This window comes from Haemaphysalis longicornis, unplaced genomic scaffold, assembly GCF_048455015.1.
Source record: "Haemaphysalis longicornis isolate Haplotype H1 unplaced genomic scaffold, Haemaphysalis longicornis Haplotype H1 scaffold_12, whole genome shotgun sequence".
Taxonomy (NCBI): Eukaryota; Metazoa; Arthropoda; class Arachnida; order Ixodida; family Ixodidae; genus Haemaphysalis; species Haemaphysalis longicornis.
The window spans coordinates 39,158,376-39,177,828 of NW_027526225.1; the positions used below are offsets into that span (position 1 = coordinate 39,158,376).

The 19,453-nt window shown below is 45.0% G+C and overlaps 1 protein-coding gene across 2 annotated transcripts in view; it reads left to right on the forward strand.

Moving 5' to 3' along the window:
- The window catches only part of LOC144162575 (uncharacterized), a 72,977-nt gene that overhangs the window by 52,347 nt on the left and 1,177 nt on the right, over positions 1-19,453 (forward strand). For both annotated transcript variants that reach the window (XM_077693164.1, XM_077693165.1), the window contains 2 exons: positions 3,039-3,268; positions 4,638-4,779. In XM_077693164.1, coding sequence (XP_077549290.1) covers positions 3,039-3,268; positions 4,638-4,779 — 372 coding nt within the window. The remainder of the gene's footprint in view (positions 1-3,038; positions 3,269-4,637; positions 4,780-19,453) is intronic.

Sequence of the window (19,453 nt, forward strand, 5' to 3'; positions counted from 1 at the left end):
TGGCCGCACTTCCATAGTGCGCGAAAGAAGTATTTCCGGGTACTGTGCCCTCACATGATTCCACTTCATCCATCATTGTTTTAGGTGATCAACCCTTTATTCCAAAAAAACGTCTCTTTGATTACCTTGTACATTAAAATTTTAAGAGGCGTCTCATATCACACATCATAACAAATCCCATCCGTGAGGGTAGCTTTGATTGAACATTCATTCTTTACTCTAACCTCATAATCATTTGCCTCAGTCCAAAGAGCTTATTTTAAATTAGGGGCTCTATAAACCCCGCAGTAACCTATCACATTTCTAAGTATTTCACCTAAAATACTACACCACAAATGACAGACATTGTGTTGGCACTCTTTGCCCTTCACTTCCCTTGCGCCAGAAAACAAACATTATCATCAGCTTCCTGTGTGCAGGCAGAAAAGGTATTCCACGATAAAGGGAACACAAAAAGAAAGGGGAAATGGTGGGACGCCACCTGGAGCTTGACTAATTTGTCGTCAAATGCGAAGTTTCTGAGAAAGAGAGAGAGAGAAAGCTGTTAGCTTTGTAGCCGTATGACTACATTGAGGTGGATGTCAAACTTTTTTTCACAGCTTTTTAACAGTTCGAAACCCACTGGTCATAGGCGGAAGACGAGTTACACGCATAATCGACACCATTCCCAGGTCAAAGCCGAACCTCAACAGAACGAATCGAGAATTAATCAACAACAACGGCAAGTTTACAGTATCCCGTGTGAATTCGCCAATGTCGCCGATGAAAAAACACTCTTCAGCTGGAACAGACTCACCCCCAAAACAGTTCCCCCCGTTAATATGACAAGTACAGATTTGATATCGACTCCTATATTAAAAACCATGCTCGCCAGTGCAGTAAAAAAAATGTCACGTGATGGTATTAGTGTAATATGAATATTGAGTGTTGGCACTGCATCTTATAAGGCTGATCCATAGGGCTCATTGGTAAGCTTATTGGTTGAGTTTAATGGTTTATGTGAAGCGTGGCAGGCTCACAGAAAGAGAATGAAGTCTGCTTTGACGGTAACCCACCATTAAGGGCGTGACCAGCCTTATGATGGTAAGGGTTGGGGAGAAATGGGCAAAACTACGTGCTTTCTCACGATTTGCCCGCGATATTATCATTACAATTCTTCCAATTTGCATGGGCACATGGCCAATCGTAAAGTGAGCCAAAATGTTAAAAAATATATAGCTATTTTGGCACCGACACGATGAACAGCCGACATGCCCCCTGAAATGGTTAGCGCAGCAAACTCTTCAAGACCTGAAAAGAAACTCGTTTTAAGCAAAAACAAATCACAGTACATTTCTTAAGAGGAAGATGGTTAAAACGCGAAGCATTCTCCTGTGCAACCTCAGTGAAAGTCAGTTTAAAATACAAACTGTTTTGTTAGTGATTGGTTGATTGATTGTAGGGTTTAATGCGCCGACGCAACGCAGGCGATGAGGCGCGCAGTAGTGGAGGGCTCCGCATTAATTTTGACCACCTGGGGATCTTTAACGTGCTCCGAAATCTCGTACACACGGGCGTTTTTGCTTTTCGCCTCCATCAAAAAAGCGGCCGCCTCGGCCGGGAATCGAACCCGCGACCTGTTTCGTTAGCGTCAGAGTGGCGCGATCGGATAGACGTCGCCTGCAAAACACGGGACGCTGGAATTATGATTGCGACAACGACAAGCGTTATTTGTTGAGACGCTTCATGTGCCTTTGTGGAATCCCATTGTGTGAGTTGGGTTTCATGCAGAGTGTTTTGGGCGTAACGAATTGTGTTTTGGACTTCAATTTTGGCTTTTGAAGGCATCTGCTTGTCACTAGAAAAGACTTCGCGTTTCAGCCATCTCTCACTTCACCCATGATTATCATCATCGTTTGGCTTTCCAGCTAAGCGTTTTGGAGCAACGTCACCATCAGTGAGGCAAGGAAAGTTTTGCTTTGAAAGTACTATCTAGTGACTGCATCGACACTTCCCGAGCATCCGCTTCAAGCGTTCGCGTGCTCTTCTGTGATTCCCGATATGAAGTGGCCGTTTTTACAGCATAGCTGCGCATGCCTTCAGTGCCGCCTAGCGTTACCAGCAAAAAAGCACCACTAAAAAATACGGAGCACACGTGAGCGCGCTCTTCGAGGACATTCTGACCAGCGTTCGAGGCTTCTCTTCTAGTCGCCAGTTCACAAGCCCTCACCCCTCAAGTGGAAATCTCAGAGGCCCAGTTCGCGCCACTGACGTCAAGTGCGGCAAAGCCTCTTGCAGACGGTTCTAGCGCGTGCTGACTTGGTCCACTTTGGGAGAGTTTGGAAAACCTGCGCACAAAACGATCCGGGCTTTCCAGTCATGCAGAACCCTCCGCAGCATAATTGTAAATCCATGTAACGTGAAACAGCCACGTCTCCAACGAAGGTAAAACGGCAGCCAGCTCTGTTGTCTGTCCATCCTTGTACGACTAGTGCAAGCAAAGTAAATTTTTAAGATTTTTATTGAGTGGGAACTCCTGTGTGGACCCCTACGAAAATGTGGGAACCCCTATGGGGTTTTAGTGTACTATTAGGAGAGTTGCTAATTCTAATTGAAATATTTACAGCGTGATAACTACGCGAGAGATAATAGAAACACATATTGGCAAGATAGGTAGCAAATGCGTTAGCAGGGTGTCAATTATGTTTTCACTAAGAGTGCTTTTCTTTCTAACAAACGGTCTACATCGGATACGACACAAAGAGGTATCTTTATAGATTGTGCCAAGTGAGTGAACGCTTTTTGATGTGGTGGTCTGGTTTCTTGGTTTTCTGTTGTCTGGTTTCGGTTTCCTCTTTTACTTTTCTGTGGTTAACATAATGGTACGCATAAAAGATGCAAGTTTCTTTATAGTAATTTCTGTTGGAGGGGCGCGCTCGTGCTGTCTCGTTTTCTCTTACCTTTGTTCCTTTTCGCTCTGTAACTTGTAATAGGCTATAACACAGCCGAAGAAGAGAGCAAGCGTCCGCCTGGAAGCCTAGACATGTGTTTGTGTGCAGGCCCACCAACCGCTGGACGTCGTAGATGGCGCTGGGGGGTGCAACGCTTCGGGCGCACTGCGGCACAAAAAGAGGACATCTGACGATTACTTTGAGTTGGTGGTGCAAGAAGCCGAACGAGTAGGAGCCGCTGCTGGAGGCTCTCCTTCGAAGAATTTCGAGGACGCGATGCAGTTTCACCTGGAGCTGCACGAGCGAGAACTGCGCTGGCAAAAGGAGCGCAAAGACAAGTGAGTGAGTGAGCGAGCTCGTTAGAGAACGAGCATGCGAACGAGAGAGTGAGTGAGCGAGCCAGTAAATGCGGGAATGAACGAAGAAGCGAGTCACTGAGTGAGGGAGTGAGCGAGCGAATGAGAAAGTGAGTGAGTAAAACGTGTGGAGAGACCGACATAAAATGAACGAAAACACAAAAAGACTGAATGTCGAAGACCTGAATGTCGCGACCTGTCGCTGCATGTTTGGGTCGATTGGATTCACTGTACACCTTCAGGCCACGGCTTGGCCAGACTGCAGTGCCACCTCTCACGTACGGAAGGAAGCGGTGGGTGGTTGGGTATTCGCACACGAGCTGTTGTGTGTAGAAGAAGCAGTCTGAAAACAGGGGTAGCTTTAAGCGTGTATAAGATGGAGGAGGGCGGCATCGTTGATAACACATCTGAAGTTTTCTAAAGCAATTCCGGTGTAGCGTTAATCGTCGGTGTTACTCTGCTACCTTCTCCACCTTGAACCCTCAATCAGCCCTTTACTTGTCATAGCTGTAACTTTTGCGCACACAAAAAACGAGGACTAAACGGAGACACGAGGACCAGCGCAGACTAACAACTGAAAGTTTATTCATCACTCAACACATCGATACCCTCTTTGACATCACCCGCGCATGCTCAAATGTGTACGCATCTCGTCACACACACAAACACAAGAAAAAAACACACTGTAACATTTGTATTATCTCATGTCATCTAACAACTTAATTTCCTTATCCGACAGGGCTACTGACGGTTTACTTATGCACTTTCCATTTAATTTCGACATCTGCCAGCCTTCCACTATCTCTCTTGTAGTCCTTTCTTGGTGGTGGTACTCCGTCGTCGCTAGGTCAAACAACGGCTTGCACTTCTTTGTTGTGCACTGCGCACTGTGCGCAGCCAGATGCGTGTATGGCCGACCTTTAAGGCTGGACATGTGCTTCCTGAGCCTTACATTTACGCATCTGCTCGTTTGCCCAACGTACTGGTTCCCACATGTGAACGGAATCTTGTACACAACGTTTTTTTTTGCATTCAAAAAATTTGTACGTGTAACGCATAGTACATTTAGTAGTCTTGCTGCTAGCCCTTTCTTCGTACAGTCTGTTAACTGGTGGGCACAAGCTTGTTTTTGGCAGAAAAAACCACATTCACGTTGTACCTGGCAGCGGCTTTTTTAAGCCTGTGAGACAAACCGTTTTGTGTGTGAGCAAAAGTTACTGCTATGAATTGTCACCAACTAGCCCGCCCTTCAGTGTTATTGCCTTGACTTGTGCATGTCGACATATTTAATATGGCGCTCTATCCCGCATCAGGTCATCGTCACTAACTCGTGCACTCTGTTGCCGTGCAGGGAACTCTTGAAAGAACGCTTGGAGTGTCTACGGTCGATGGTGCCGGGCTTGAACGAGAGGAGTAACTACGCAGCGGTGATGGAAGAAGCGGGCAACTACATAAAAAAACTGAATGAGGAGGTTCTCGCACGGTTCGGCAAGGTACGTACTGCAGCTCTTTCTTGCTATAGGGGCGTCGTGGTAATCGCGGTACTCTCCTTAATTTTTATGAAATATACGCCGCACCCTTAATAAATCGTTGGTACGCTTCACATTTCCGCTTCCTATCAGACTTAGCAGTGCGCACATGGAGCAAAGTACGAGGGTGATCGTTGCAAAACAGCAAAAGTCACAGGGACGAGTAGCTCACCCTTCGCCCTCCTAACCCCCTATATTAGTTCATTCTAGCTGCGAGGATTTAATATTAACACCGAAGCATTTCTTTATCAAACTGGAAACAGCGCAAAAAACACGATTACTAATAATCAAGGAAAGCACAGGCGGGTGCTCAACAAGGCGCTGAGAATATTTATTACAGCTTGCAAATGAATGTTTGCCACGCACACACGCACGTACGCACGCACGGGGCTACACAACAATAAGATACACGCATTCACACCGTGTCATTTGTACTCTTAAATGTTTACCCTTTCAAGTAGTCTTTCACTGTTAAGGCCACCGACGGCTTACTGACGCACTTGTTATCCTTACAGCCATTTCAAATGCTTCGTATATTTCGCGTGTCACGGCATTCCTGTACTTCTTCATGATGGCGCAAATCTCTAGACGAGGCAAGCAACCGCACGATGCGCAATGAATCGCGACGTCACTTCCCGCAAGTGCTTTTAGTGCGTTCGCGTGTTCACGCAGCCGGTCGTTCACACATCTTCCGGTTTGCCCAATAATAACCTTTTTAATTTCTTCGTCCTGGGAGCAACCTTTTTGCCAGTGGGCTGTGCTAGCGTATCTATGATTGGCGCAGTGGACAGGATGATGTAACCGCACATGCGCAACACAGCCCCGAGCATGGACTGGTCGTATTAAAGATTTAATGGTCTATACAAGCTGCCGCAACGATGTGGAACGTCTTACACAACTGCCTTGTTGCACTCCGTAAATCGTGTGGAATAATTATTGGTACACGTTTTTTCTTCATTTATCATTGGACAAGGATTTGGGGCTACTGTGATCATACAAGGCAGCAGGACTTGCTGTCATGCCGTCTCAAAAGTACATCTGCAGAACCAGCGAAGCTATGGACGCGAATTTCCGAAAGAAGGAGGATGGGAAGCCGGAGAAGGTAAAAAAAGAATGCAATCCGCCTATGCGAAGATGTTGGCATGGACATACTAGTGATGTCAGAGAATTCTGCAAATGAGCTCAACTTGTGTGCATTCTTTTCGGCAAATACTGATAAAGAGGGCGGTCCTCTTCGGGTCATTCATCGGAAAAGCGATCGTGGCTACACGAGATTGGCAGGTACCTGCAAAAAGGATTGTCCCTCATTCTCATCGAGGACCGCTTTCTTGTAAGCGGAGTGCCGGCCCTATCAGAGTTTTTCATACAAGAAAACCAGGAAGGCCTGCGCGCCTGTTCCGTGGACGTGAAAGATCTTTATTATTCTACGCGGCGAAGACTGCTTCTAGACGTGGTCAAGGATGGAATGGAGGAGTGTCGAGCGATTGAGTTACAAAACTGTCGGCATCAGTGCAAATGACTTCGTCAGGACGCCGTATTCTTACCTGCAGTCCACGATCGTGAAGGTTGGTGCTGAAGGGTTCATACAGAAGGATAGGGTATACATCGGATCATTCCTGGCACCGGCATTCAACAACCTCCTGTTGGTCCACTTTTATAGGAGACTGGATGAAGCCCTCGGAGAATGAGACGTGGTCAATGGGTTCCGCTTCATGGACGATTTTTTGGTGGTGTACATGTAAGGAGGTGACCAAGCTGCGCAAGTGGAGCGGATCTTTGGGCCATTTGCCTCGGTTTTGGAAGTATTACCCCTCACGAAGGAACTACATGTAGATCGGCGCTTAGGTTTCTGGATGACACTGTCCTTTTCTGAAAGGACCCCGTGCGCTCCCGAAAAATTCCCCTCCAATTTTCTTCGGCGCTACCCTAGTGGGTGAGGAGGAGCATCTCCACGACTGCGGAAAAAAGCGCTCCGCTTCATTTCTGCCCCACCAAGTTTCGACAAGCTTTCTGGCCAAAGTGAGGCGTTTACTGCATTAGATTTTCCAAAAAATTCCTAATGCGGTAGCCGAAAGGCTCCTGGCCGATTTAATGGGCCAGGGCTCAAAATCCTGGCCGCGAAATCCTGAAGAGTTAGAGAAGCAGGCAGACAATAGGAAAGTAGCGGTCATTCCATCTGTTCAGTGTGTCCCATCAGCTGAAAAAAGTGGTAAACAGGGCTGAAATTAACGTTGTTTTCCCAACAAAAACAGGTTGAGTTTCTTGTGCCGCCAATTAAATGCTGAGTAGCCAAAGAAAAAAAAAAGTGTTTACCGAAAATTTTACTTCGTTGCTGTCGTTCGTGTAATGGACAAACCGTATGATGTGTGAACACACGAACGCACTAAAACGCGCGCGGGAAGTAACCTCGTCGTCGAGTGCGCATCGTGGGCTTGCTTGCCTCGTCTACGAGATTGTGCCATCATGAAGTACAGGGATGCCGGCACTCGGGAGATATACGAAGCGCTTGAGGTTGCTATGAGGGGTGACAAGTGCGTCAGCAAGCCATCGGAGGCCTTAACAGTGAAAAAGGAAAGCACTTGAAAGGGTGAACATGTAAGAGTGCAGAAAAGACAGCATGTCATCGCGTCTATCTTTGTTGCTTTGCGTGTGACAAACGTAATCATTTGCCAGTCGCAATAAATATGCTCAGTTCTTTGTTCAGCGCCTGTCTGTGATTTCCTGCACGCTTACTCGGGTTTTTTGCGCTGCTGTGTATTTCGGAAATGAACCAACTGGCCCCACTTCAGAAGCTGATTCAAGTCTGCGTCGAAGCTTTCATGAAACGAAATGTAGAAGCGTGGACGCAGCGATGTTGAGAAGGCATAGTCTAGCAGGGGAGGTCACGTGCCAAGGAGCACACGTGAATGTGAATTTGAATGTGAATGTTTTATTTCAGACAACCGAAAAAAATTACAGGGGAGATGTTACCGAGTAAACATCGTAATGAACACATAAAAAATCACAGAAGCGGTTGTCTTCAGGGGATGCCGGAAAGGCAAACCTGACAAAGCGATATCCCCCGGCCCCTCCCCCCTCTCCCCCACACGCACAACGCAGCAGCAACGTGACAAAGTACAGAATTTTCGAGCTCAGAAAACATAATACAGAAAACATAATACAGAAAACAAACTCCATTTGATACAAAGTTCACGTAACACAAGTAAAGGTAGAATTTGTATTGCTTAATAATTAGCATTGCAAGTATAAACAAGATCACAAAGTAGAAATGCAGAGCGATATTCAATGGCAACATTACGCTTATTTATACCATAGCTTGTTCACTGTAGCTCCAGCAAATACACATCAACTTTCTTTTTGAAAGATTGTACAGAAAGAGGAGACTGTATCAATGTAAGAATAACAGGGTGTTTGTTCAAAAAGTCGGGAATCGCGTAGGTTGTCTTTTGCGACCCATAGTTAGTGCGTACTCTTTCTTTGTTGTAGCTCGGATGCCGTAGATTGTATTCGTGGTTCTTCGATGCGTATTGTTCCATGAAGGCATCAGAATTATTTTTGAACTGTTGATAAATGAACAAAGCCATTTTTTCTTTATGCTGTTTTGATAAGTCAGTATGCTATGCTTGTGGAAGAGAGGGGCAGCGTGGGTTCTAGATTATCCATTTTCTACCGAGCGTACTACTTTCTTTTGGAGCAGTAGTAGATTATCTAAATTTACTTTGCCAGTTGTTCCCCACACAAGTGAGAATGTATTAACGCGAAATACAGCGGCTTTTTCAACCACGTGGGCAGAAGCTGCTTCAGTTTATAGATGACGCCAACAGAGCGTGACACATTGGTTCGAGTTCTATTTATATGAGCTGACCAATTGAAATTTTCATTAAACGTCACATTAAGAAATTGGTGAGAAGTGACTTGTTCGATGGTCGTACCCCGAAATGGGATTGGAATTTGGTGGGTTACACCCTTATTTTCATTACGAAGAACGACAAACGTCGTTTTATTTGTGCCTCTTGTTTGCCTCTAGCCATACCCATAATTTTTCAAGCCAGGCAATTTTTAATGTCTGGAGTGCAGCAAGGTCACTGCCGGAAAAGAATATGTTCGTGCCGTCGGCGTATAAGATTAAATCTGCTGTAGAAGAAATATGTACGACGTCGTTTATGTATAACAAGAAGAGCGGGCCGAGTATGAATCCCTGTGGTAATCCAAAATTCAGTTTTCCTTGTTTGGATCTTGCGTGCTCGATATCTGTGTATGGAAAATGGTTACACAAGTAGCTTTTTATATATCCGAGCAAATCCCTCTAATTCCGTACGTACTTAATTTTTACAGTCAAATGTGGTGCTTTATGGAGTCAAACGCTTTCTTAAAATCAATGACAGCTATTGTGTATAGTTTCTGTTCCATGTGGTCAATTATGTTATCTTTAATGTTCAAGAGTGCTGACTCAGTTGATTTTTCTTTTTCTAAACCATACTGTTGCTCTGATATGACGTTGTTTGCCTTACAAAAAATATATATTCTAATACTAATCAACTGTTCCATAACTTTTGACATTAAAGAAAGAACTGAGGTTGGTTTATATTTCATATCATTTGAATCTCCTTTTTGAATATAACAGAAACTTTGGCAATTTTTAATTTGTCTGGAAAAACACCTGTACTTCTTATCAGGTTGCAAACGTGCGATAGTGGTTGGCAAAGAAAGTCAGCTACTGCTTTTGTGGGCCCCACTTTTCTTTCATCTTGTCCGCAAGCTTTGCTGTTTTTTAACTGTTTTATTATATTCCAGACCTATGATTCTGAAACGGGAGATAGGTATATGGAATTCTGTATACTCATTTTTATGTATGATTCAGGATCAGTAGCTGCATTGGTGGTGGAAGCTGCGCCTGATACCAGGTAGTGCTCAGTGAATTCATCAGCAAGCGCAGTTTCTTTGAATATTGTACCATCCATCTGTAGCTCTGCAATTCTTCTGCTTTGGATTTTCATCGTTAAGCTGTTCAGAGTAGTCCAGATTTTTTAGGGTCGTTAATTACGCTAGCAAATTTCTTTTCATAGTATAAGCAGCGCGCTTTTTAATATCGTTGCTTAGCTTATTTTGACTTTTTTTGAATTCTGTAAAATGATTGGGTTTTTTTGTTTTCACAAATAATGCAAATAGCCAGTCACGTTCCCTGATCTTTCTCAAAAGGGTGGCGTGAATCCATGGCTTCCTAGCGTTTTTACATTGCTTAATTTGTACAAGGGGAAATGCCCCATTGTAGACCTCTTTAACTTTACTAATAAACAAGTTGTAGCAACCCGAGGCGTTCTGCATATTGAGCACATCAAGCCAATTGAAGTTTTCCAATAATCGGTAAAAAACAGCGATTTTTGTAGTCATTTAATATTCTGAACACACCAGGCGCGGCAGTTGTGTCGCGTTTACGTCGTACACTATGAGTGGGAAAAATGATGAAAATCGGCAAGTGGTCACTTATAGCTGAAATTATGATACCGGCTTCTAAATTATTGGTGGCGCAATTCGTGAAGCACGGATCCAATAGGGTCCTCGATGTGGCGGTAATCGATCCGTGTTGGGGCGTTAATGAGGTTTTCGTAGCCGCACGAGAAGAAAATATGAAGCAGTTTTTGCTTGCCAGGTTGTAAGGAAGTTAATGCAGAAGCTGTCGTGCACGCAGAAAGTTAAAATAATGCATCATCCAGATGGTTATATAAGCGAAGCTTTTCTTAAGTACTAAATCTGGCGGCAGTGTTATACGTGTCGGCATTTTTGAGCAAAAAGTGAGCATGAAGCATATTGCAGGCACGGCATCAATACATACGTGATATTTCTATTGTTCTTCTAATTGGGAATAAATGGCTGCTTGATTTTGTGCGATAGCAAATAAAATACACCATAACAAAACAAAAATCGCTCACGGTGCCTTCTCGTGCCAGTGTTCGAAGTTCAAAATTAACACTCGAGTAGATGGCGAGAGCAATGGAACACGGAAAAAATGAATAGGCACAAAGGGGAATCGATCTGCGGGCTTTGAGAAGTTCAATGCGGCTTAGCCTTGCGACTGGGGAATTCCATACAGATGTGCTTTTAAATCAGCGTTCACAACGTCAAGAGAATGAAGATGGGATAATGTGTTCGCTGTGTATCCCTGAGAACTAGATCGCCAACAAACTGCCCTTTTTGCAAACTGTGGCCGGCATTCCCCATCGTTTCTGCCAAATTTCCGATCTTTGTCAGCCACGTTAGAATGTTAAATTTATTGAGATACCTTAGCAACGGAGTTACAATTATTTTTCGATTATCTTGCTAAAAAACGGCAGTACACAAATTGGATGATAGTTCGAGGCTCTTTCAGGATTTTCTTTTTTGAAGACTGGAGTTACCCGAGCGAGCTTTAGGGCCTCTGGAAATGTGCCAAATTTAAATAAACCGTTTATTATGTGCTACAAAGCGGGTGCAATATAATGGGCTACAAGCTTAATTTTTAAGGGGTTGTATTCCATCAACTCCGGGCCCCGTCGTTTTTAGGCTTAAAATAGTAGTGATAACGTCCTGCGTGTCAGTCGGGAAAACGTAAAACGAGTGTACGATATAAGAGGGGCCCGTATATGTGGTACCAGAGGTTGATGATGACCTCACGTTAGTACCAATAAAAGATCGAATAAATTCATTGGCGATGTCAGTTGAGTCAGTCAGCGTACCGGCCTGTGCAGTAATTTTTGATAGAGTGCTGTGATGTAGGCTGACTAAGAAAAGTTTTGTTAGTTCCCAAGTTTTCGTAGTATCGCCTTGACATTTTAGGATTTACTTTTCCTAATAAGCCTTCTTCGCCTCTTTTAAGAGCTTGTTATTCATGCTAGAATAATTAGTGTAACGTGTCTTTAGGGTTAGGTTGAAGGCTTGACGCTTTAATTTCTTATGCAGGTTGTGTCTTTTATTGATACTACACAAAAGGGCCCGGGTTATCCATGGATTTCTTGCTGCAGAGTACCAGCGCGTGGTATGCGTGGTAGAAGTTGAAATTTTGTACGAACTTTGTATTATATAAGTGAACTTTTCAAAGGCAATGATTGGGTGTAACTCATAAAGAACGGGATGCCATTCAGTGTTCGCAATAGCCTCTATAAACATCCCGTTATCGAAAGAATGCTTAATGTGCTTGTGCGTCTGCTCTGATCTGGTCGACGTCGAAAGTAGAAACGTAGGATAATGATCAGTTATTGAAACACTAACAACACCTGCAGAATATTCGGTTGTTAAATTAGACACTACGTGGTCTATTATAGTTTGTGAGCCGGTTAGCGAACATCTTGTGGGTACCGTTATAAGTGAATCAAGACCATAGCCTGTGTAGCAGTTTACATAGCTAGAACAACCAGATCTATTTGGATCGGTGGTATCAGTATTGAAATCACCAAATAGAAAATGTTTTGTTTTCACTGGTTAGCTCGTCTATAATCTCTTGAAGTTGTAAGCAGAAATCGCTGTAGTTGGACGATGGTGATTTATATATTGTTCCGACTATAGCATTTTGGTTATTTGTTTCCAGAAAGGATTGATTGAAAGGAAACATTGAAAGGAAACGTCATTTTATTGAAGCTTACACATATAACATTGCCTTGTACCCTTCACTATTTTTATCAGACCATCCAATGTTATCTTACAAAAACGTTTTTGTTACCGAGGAGATGTAGACTTTTTTAAACACATATCGTATAGCCCATAACCTTACCTGTGTTCATTATGTGTTTTAAAACGGTGATGGAACCTGAAGCTTTACACCTTAGGTGCTTGCACTCACTGTTTTAATATGACCCTATACACCATTTCTCTTGGTATACTCACTATGCTTAGTTATGGCCCTATACGCCAACCCCCTGAGTAAAGTTTTTAAACTAGTGCCTCCTTTACAAATCCTTCTCATCTCTTTCACCAGTGTCATGGCGCTCTTTGCCTTTGTCGGCCTTGCGCCATTAAACCCGAAATCATCATCACACCCTTTTTCTTAGTTTCTTACACCCTAATTTGTAGCTATACACCTTTGTTGGAAAAAGGGTGTGGAAACAGTAAACGCCCTTTTTTATGGGTGTTGAAATGATGCGGAATAGGTCTTTGATATTTCATGAAATTCTTTGACTTATTCAGCATAACTACCCTAGGATTCGCATGATGGCTTGTATGTACTCCCATTAAAATGCATGGCGGCAAATTTAGCGCTAAAATATCTTGGGTTTTGCGACAAGTCCTCCGACTCTGTCGGAGGACTTTTCTTTGCTGACTATAAAAGCAAAAAGAGTACATCTATTTCTAAGTATGTACGCGCTCTCCCCATGCATACCATTGGTTTTCTTGTTCAATTCGTTTGGGGTCCAAATGTGGCTTCTGCGTGCTGAATGTGGTTGTATGTACTCAGTCGATCCACATTTTCATGCGCAACGGCACTGCCCACACCCTAATTTAAGGTTGCTAGGCACCCTTATGCTCTGATTTTAGGGTGTTGACAAGCACACCCTTTTTTTTATCCTTACGCGCTTTTTAGCCAAAACACCTAAAGGTGTGCGCCACGGCACAAGAGTTCTACACCTTGGTCGAAAAGAGTGTAAAAAGTTGTGTGTACTCTCTAACGGTTTCTGAGACTCTGATACTCAATGACTGTGCCCCCCAAGCCCTGCAGGTCTGTTTGCATTTCGCTAATACGTTTCATACGTTCAGCGTTCGATGGACCCGGGTTGCGCTCTACACTGCCGGCAAGCAACATTAATGACCTAGTTAAAGTAAGTAAAGTAAGTAAGAGTACATATAGTAAGTGTAATAACATAGCAATTCGTCACGATTGCCATTTCGTTGGTAGCGACGAATTGGCGAATTTGTCACCACCAAAAAATAAACCTCAATGAATGCTGCCTGGTCAAGGACAGCATCAATCCAGTTTACTGCGTTGTGATACACGGGTCTTGAATGGTCGTACCGAACAAGCTACTGGAGTCAACTACTATTCGCATTAGACAAGTATCTCTGGAATCCCTAAGTGCCGCGCTAGAGCAAATAATTTTGTCTGGTGTCTTTCCCTTGACACTGACATCGATAATAGTAGTCCTGCTGAATCTGTCCTTACCAGAAGATGCCTGTGGAGGCAGCGGAGTTTACATAGAGGCCTTCGAAGAGAGTTGAAATGGACTCTTTCATGTCTGCGGGAGCGTGGTTGCTAAACAGGACCGAGTACGGTTAGGTGAATCCGCAATTGGTCAATCTAGCACGCTTGGCTGGCTTGGAATTCAGTAGAAACTGTCAGTCAGTTTTTGGCGAAGCAAAAAACACTAAATGGGTATTACGAACAATGGCGCGCAGTTTTCATGGGAACATGAAGGGCTTGCAGAACATGCCAGACAATGTGGCTTCAAACTTGTGACATCTAATCCCCGCTATTCGGAAAGAAATGGCAAGGCAGGAGCAGTCAAAGTGACGAAAGGGTTTCATTAAAAGTATAGTATATGCATGCATAAAGCTTCTGGCGCACTGGATTTACTCACCTACGCTCCCCCTGAGTTCTGGTTGGGCAGGAAACTTCAGATAACCTTCTGGCTAGTGGCCCAAATAATCTGCGAACATTTTGTCCTGTTATATTAGAGGTCTAGATTGACTGATTGATTATCTAGCCTTCTTCAGCCGACCGCTTAGCGCCCGGCCTTCAAAAAACAGGACAGGCTGAGGACTGTCTGTTATTAACGAAAGCAGGAAGAGACAAGAGCCACTTCGATATCAGGCACAGGATACAACACCTTCCGCAATCGCACCTCGATTCCGGTATCTAAATAGTGCACTTAGAGAGATTCGGCATGCCACAAGGCCTGCTGATAAGCCTAAGCACTTGTAGATTAAAGGCCAACCGCGACAAAACGTTCGGGCCCTTAAATGAGATGCTTTCCGGTAGTATTACTTTAAAAGGTGCTAAGTTCAAAATGTTGAGTCCAAAATATGCGTCGCTTCATTGCAAATGAAAATGAAAAGTCGCGCTTTTCGAAATCGAAACTGGAAGGGCGCCCAGCCGGAAGTGACGTAGGTCAGGAATCGACTGGGCGCGAGCGGCGGATTCGCCTGCGGCTGCATGCTGGAAGACGTGCGCATACGAGGTGTTTCATCATCATCATAATCATCATCATCATCATAGTCACCACCACCATCATCATCATCATCACCATCCTATCTACGCCCACTGCACTGAGAAAGCCTCTCCCATTAATCTCGAATTACTCCGGTTCTGTGCTAAGTGCGACCAAGTTATTCCCGCAGACTTCTTGATGTCATCTGCCCATATAACTTTCTGCCACCCCCTGCAACACTTGCCTACTCTAGGGATCCACTCTGTTACTCTTAATGACCAACGGTTATCTTGCTTTCGCATTACACGCCCTGCCCACGTCCATTTCTTCTTAATTTCTACTAATATGTCCTTAACACGCGTTTGTTCCCTGACCCACTCCGCTCTCTTCTTGTCCCTTGATGTTACACCTATCATCTCCCGCTCTATTGCCCGCTGAGTCGTTCTCAATTTAAGTTGTACCCGCTTAGTGAGCGTCCAAGTTTCTGCCGCGTAGGTGAGTACCGGTAAGATGCGGCTTTCTTCTTCAGGCACAATGGGAGGCTGCCATTCATTATCTGATAATGTTTGCCGTATGCACTTCACCCCACTCTTATCCTTCTAATTATCTCTGCCTCATGGTTGGGGTCTAGGGTCACAACTTGGCCTAAGTAGATATATTCGCTTACCACTTTCACTGCCTCGCCACCTATCTCAAACAGCTGTGCTGTCCCAAGGTTATTGATCATTCCTTTGGTTTTCTGCATATTAATTTTCAGGCCCACGGCTCTACTCTGTTTGTCCAGTGCGGAAAGCATGCTTTGCAATTCGTCCTCCGAGTTACTTAGCAAGGGAACGTCATCAGAAAATCTAGGATTACTGAGGTATTCTCCATTAACCCTTACGGATCCCACCTGTTCCCAATACAACGTTCTGAATACTTCTTGTAAACAGTCTGTGAATAACATTGGAGAGATTGTGTCTCCTTGTCTGACGCCCTTCCTTATACGTATTTTACTGATCTCAATATGGATGATGATGCTAGCTGTGGACCCATTGTAGATATCCTCCAGTATTCTTACATAATGCTCATCTACCCCCTGGTTCCGTAATGCCTGAATGACTGCTGAGGTTTCGACCGAGTTAAATGCTTTCTCATAATCTATGAAGGCTATATATAGGGGTTCAGTATACTCAGCGCACTTCTCTATCACCTGATTGATCGTGTGAATATGGTCCATGGTTGAATAGCCTTTACGGAACCCTGCTTGTTCTTTAGGTTGACTGAAATCTAAGGTTGCAGAAGTTCTGTTAGCGATTACCAAGGTAATCGCTAACGAGGTGCTTACGAGGTGTTTAGGAGTAGTCAGTTCCTTTGAAAGCTCAAAGCATGAGTGAAAGAGGGTTGGGAAGTGAGGGCAAACATTATGGGTTCACCGTGAGCGGCTGAGACCCGCTTCTAGTCCCGTGAAAGGTAAACACCCGCATGGTGGCGTCATGGTTAAGCTGAGAGCTAGGAAATAGGTACTCTTACGAGCAATATGAAAGGGAACACAGGAACGCGTGGCAAACAGCCTCGAAACAGACTCGGAGCGATACGCGGATGGCGCTGCGAAAACCAGAGGGGGAAAGGAGGGCGCTCTTCCACTAACTGTTGGCACTCCCACCGCGCTGGCATTTCTACAAAGCAGCAGCCTACGTGATTTCGCCGATGATATGGCATCGTCGGACAGCCGATAAGACGCACGGCGGGAATGCGGACAGTTGTTAGAACAGCGTCCCCCTTTCCACTTTGTTTCCGACGGTGGCCGCTGCGTATCACTCATAGCTGGGTCTGAGGGTGTTTTCTACGCGTTCCTGTGTTCCCTTTCATATTGCTCATAATAGTACACTAATAGCAGTGTTGCGTGCTAGATGGATGCTTACACAGGGCAGACTGGCTGAGCTAATTGAACATCCCCACGCTTTTCCGAGAACAAAACAAAGCTACAGTGGGAGGAAAACGCCGAAACAAACCGTCTGCATGTATGAATCTGATTTCAGCACTGATTTTCAAAGTTCATGCCGGGAACTTGATTATTGTTGATTACATGTGGGGTATTGGTCCCATTAGTAGGGTGCTTGCACCACCAAATCTTTCGATAAATGCCGGCCTATATAAAAAGCCGTGTCACGACAAAGGCGCAGCAGTGTCTTCGCTGGCGTCGTGAAATAGCCACCCTAGCCGAGACCGAATGTCGCCAAACATGTTTTTACCCATTCAGCCAAATGTAACCCACTTTCTCTTTTTCTTTATTTTTTATTGGTGAGCGAAACGTTGCCAAGAACGGCTATTTTTTTTCTTTTTTTAAACGAGTGGTTTGAACTGAATCAATTCCGCATAGTGCGTCGCGTAGCTGCCGTACGTGTTCACGCTCCGAACTGCCCCGACAACAGCGCACCGTCTCGCGTCGGCCGACCACCGCAGAGCTGCCATACTCGTCCGTGAGGCGAATGCGCGGGCCGACCGGCTTGCCGCGCCAACAGCACATCGTCTCGCGTCGGCCGTACTCGCGCCTCGCATAGGTATTACCCGCGTCTTCAGACTCGTAGGTTCGACGGATAGTACCGCAACGCTGTCGCGACCACGAAATGGGCCATGCTCAGCTGCCGTACCCGTTTGCCGACAGAGTATCGGCTCACGTCCACTACCCGCGGCGCTCTTCGAATTCGCCTCTTTGTCTCGGTAACCCAGAGCTTCTCAGCTCCTCGCATTTCCGAAACGCGTAAAAGCCATTATTCTTGGCGAGAGGCAAGAATTGCGCTGCTCACTCGCCTGAAGGCCCGCGTGAAGTGTCTACTAAGGAGAGGCCGGAGTGCAGACTCTCATGTCACATCCGGAAAGTCGTCGCAGTGCCGACACTTCCCCAGGTGCTCCGTGGACGGAAGCGGAATGTTTACAAGCGGTTTTAATAAAACTACAGCGCATGTACGGAATTTAAGATTAGGTGACAGGGGATTCCAGGGGTGTATACACCACACGTTGAAAATAATTTGACGAAGGTATATGTTCCTTGCAGTTGGCCTTTAAAAGGGATAGCGCATTTGTTGGCCCTTGCAAGGACAAGCAAGCACTCACTGAGGCCGTAGCAGAATTCGCGTGCTTGCAACGCGTAAGCAGGGAAGTTGGGGTGCAGCGCGCAGAGAACGTGCCCATGAAACAATCGTGCAGAAGCAGTGGCGATTCATACAGCATGGGTGGCCAAGGCACAATGCCACCACACCTGTTCGACGTGCCCTCTCTTGAGAAACGGGAGGATGGGCTCATACTTCACCAAAAAAACCAGTAAATTCTACAGAGCAGCCAAGGACAAAATGATTTCTTTCCCTGCACCTTGCTCTCTGTCCTTTCTCCTGGCGGAGAATCTTACATTGAGTATTCAATTCCATTTTACCCTACCCGAGGTTGTGCACGAATTTATTCTTGGCCTTGAAAACACCGGCATTGTAATTGGGAGAATTATTGTGACGTCCGGAGTGTCTACCCAGTTGCAGTACCGGATGTCCGAGCGTCAAAGCGAGCGTGCGCTCCAGCCATCTACAAAACAATTTTAATTAAAGAAGGCGATTCAGGTATAATGGGCTACGAAGTTGTAAATGAATATGTACTCCCCTTTGTAGTAACGATGATGATCGTTATTCTCTCTACAGCAATACTAGCTTAACTTCCTCATTGCACTTGAGACTGTTATTGTATGATGTTATTATTGGCTTGGTTATTGATAAGAGCTCGTACGCCATAGAAAATGTTTATTCTGCAGTTGATACAATGGCCGCTGGTTTCTTATTCGAGCCGACTTGACATTTGCCGTGTTTGTGAGAAAAAAATTCAGAGCATTTGCGGGCGTGGGAGGAACATTTCATCATCGCGAACAATTTTCGCGAACAGGACCTTATGCCAAAGGGCATACTATTGCAAAGGGCATACAATGCAACCTTATGCAAAGGGCATACTATTGCCAAAGGGCATACTAATCGACACGTTAGCTAGAAAACACCTGAGGCCCGAAATTCGTGGTGTTTACTCGTGGCATTTTCTTCTACCGTCGTTCAATATTTCGTACGTAACAGGAAAGAGGAAGACGTTTCGAGCTCCCTGTTTTTGCGCACTTCCGTTTGTTACTTCCATCGTATCGTGAAACCGTTGAACGTTTAAACAAAGTACACCGTAGAGCAGTCAGTGATGAGTGCGGCCAAGTACAGTCAGCCTCTCAGCAACGTGAGCGCGCCGATGCGGGGTGTTCCTCCGCGGCATCCGCACTCCTTGCATGAACGTACTCCACAGCAACGTTTTCATGCGCATTGCTTCCAGCCTCTGTTCCCACTTCTCAGCTTCAGTAGTACCGAAAAATATTCGAAACGAAGCACAGACGTGCAGCGCACGACTTGTTCCCAGTGAGACGCCTCCTATTCCCGCTAGGAATAAATGGCCTTGAGTGCAGTAACTGTATTCACGAATGTGCGTGTATTGAAGGCGATTGCTGGTTTTAAGTGCAATGCACTTCTTAA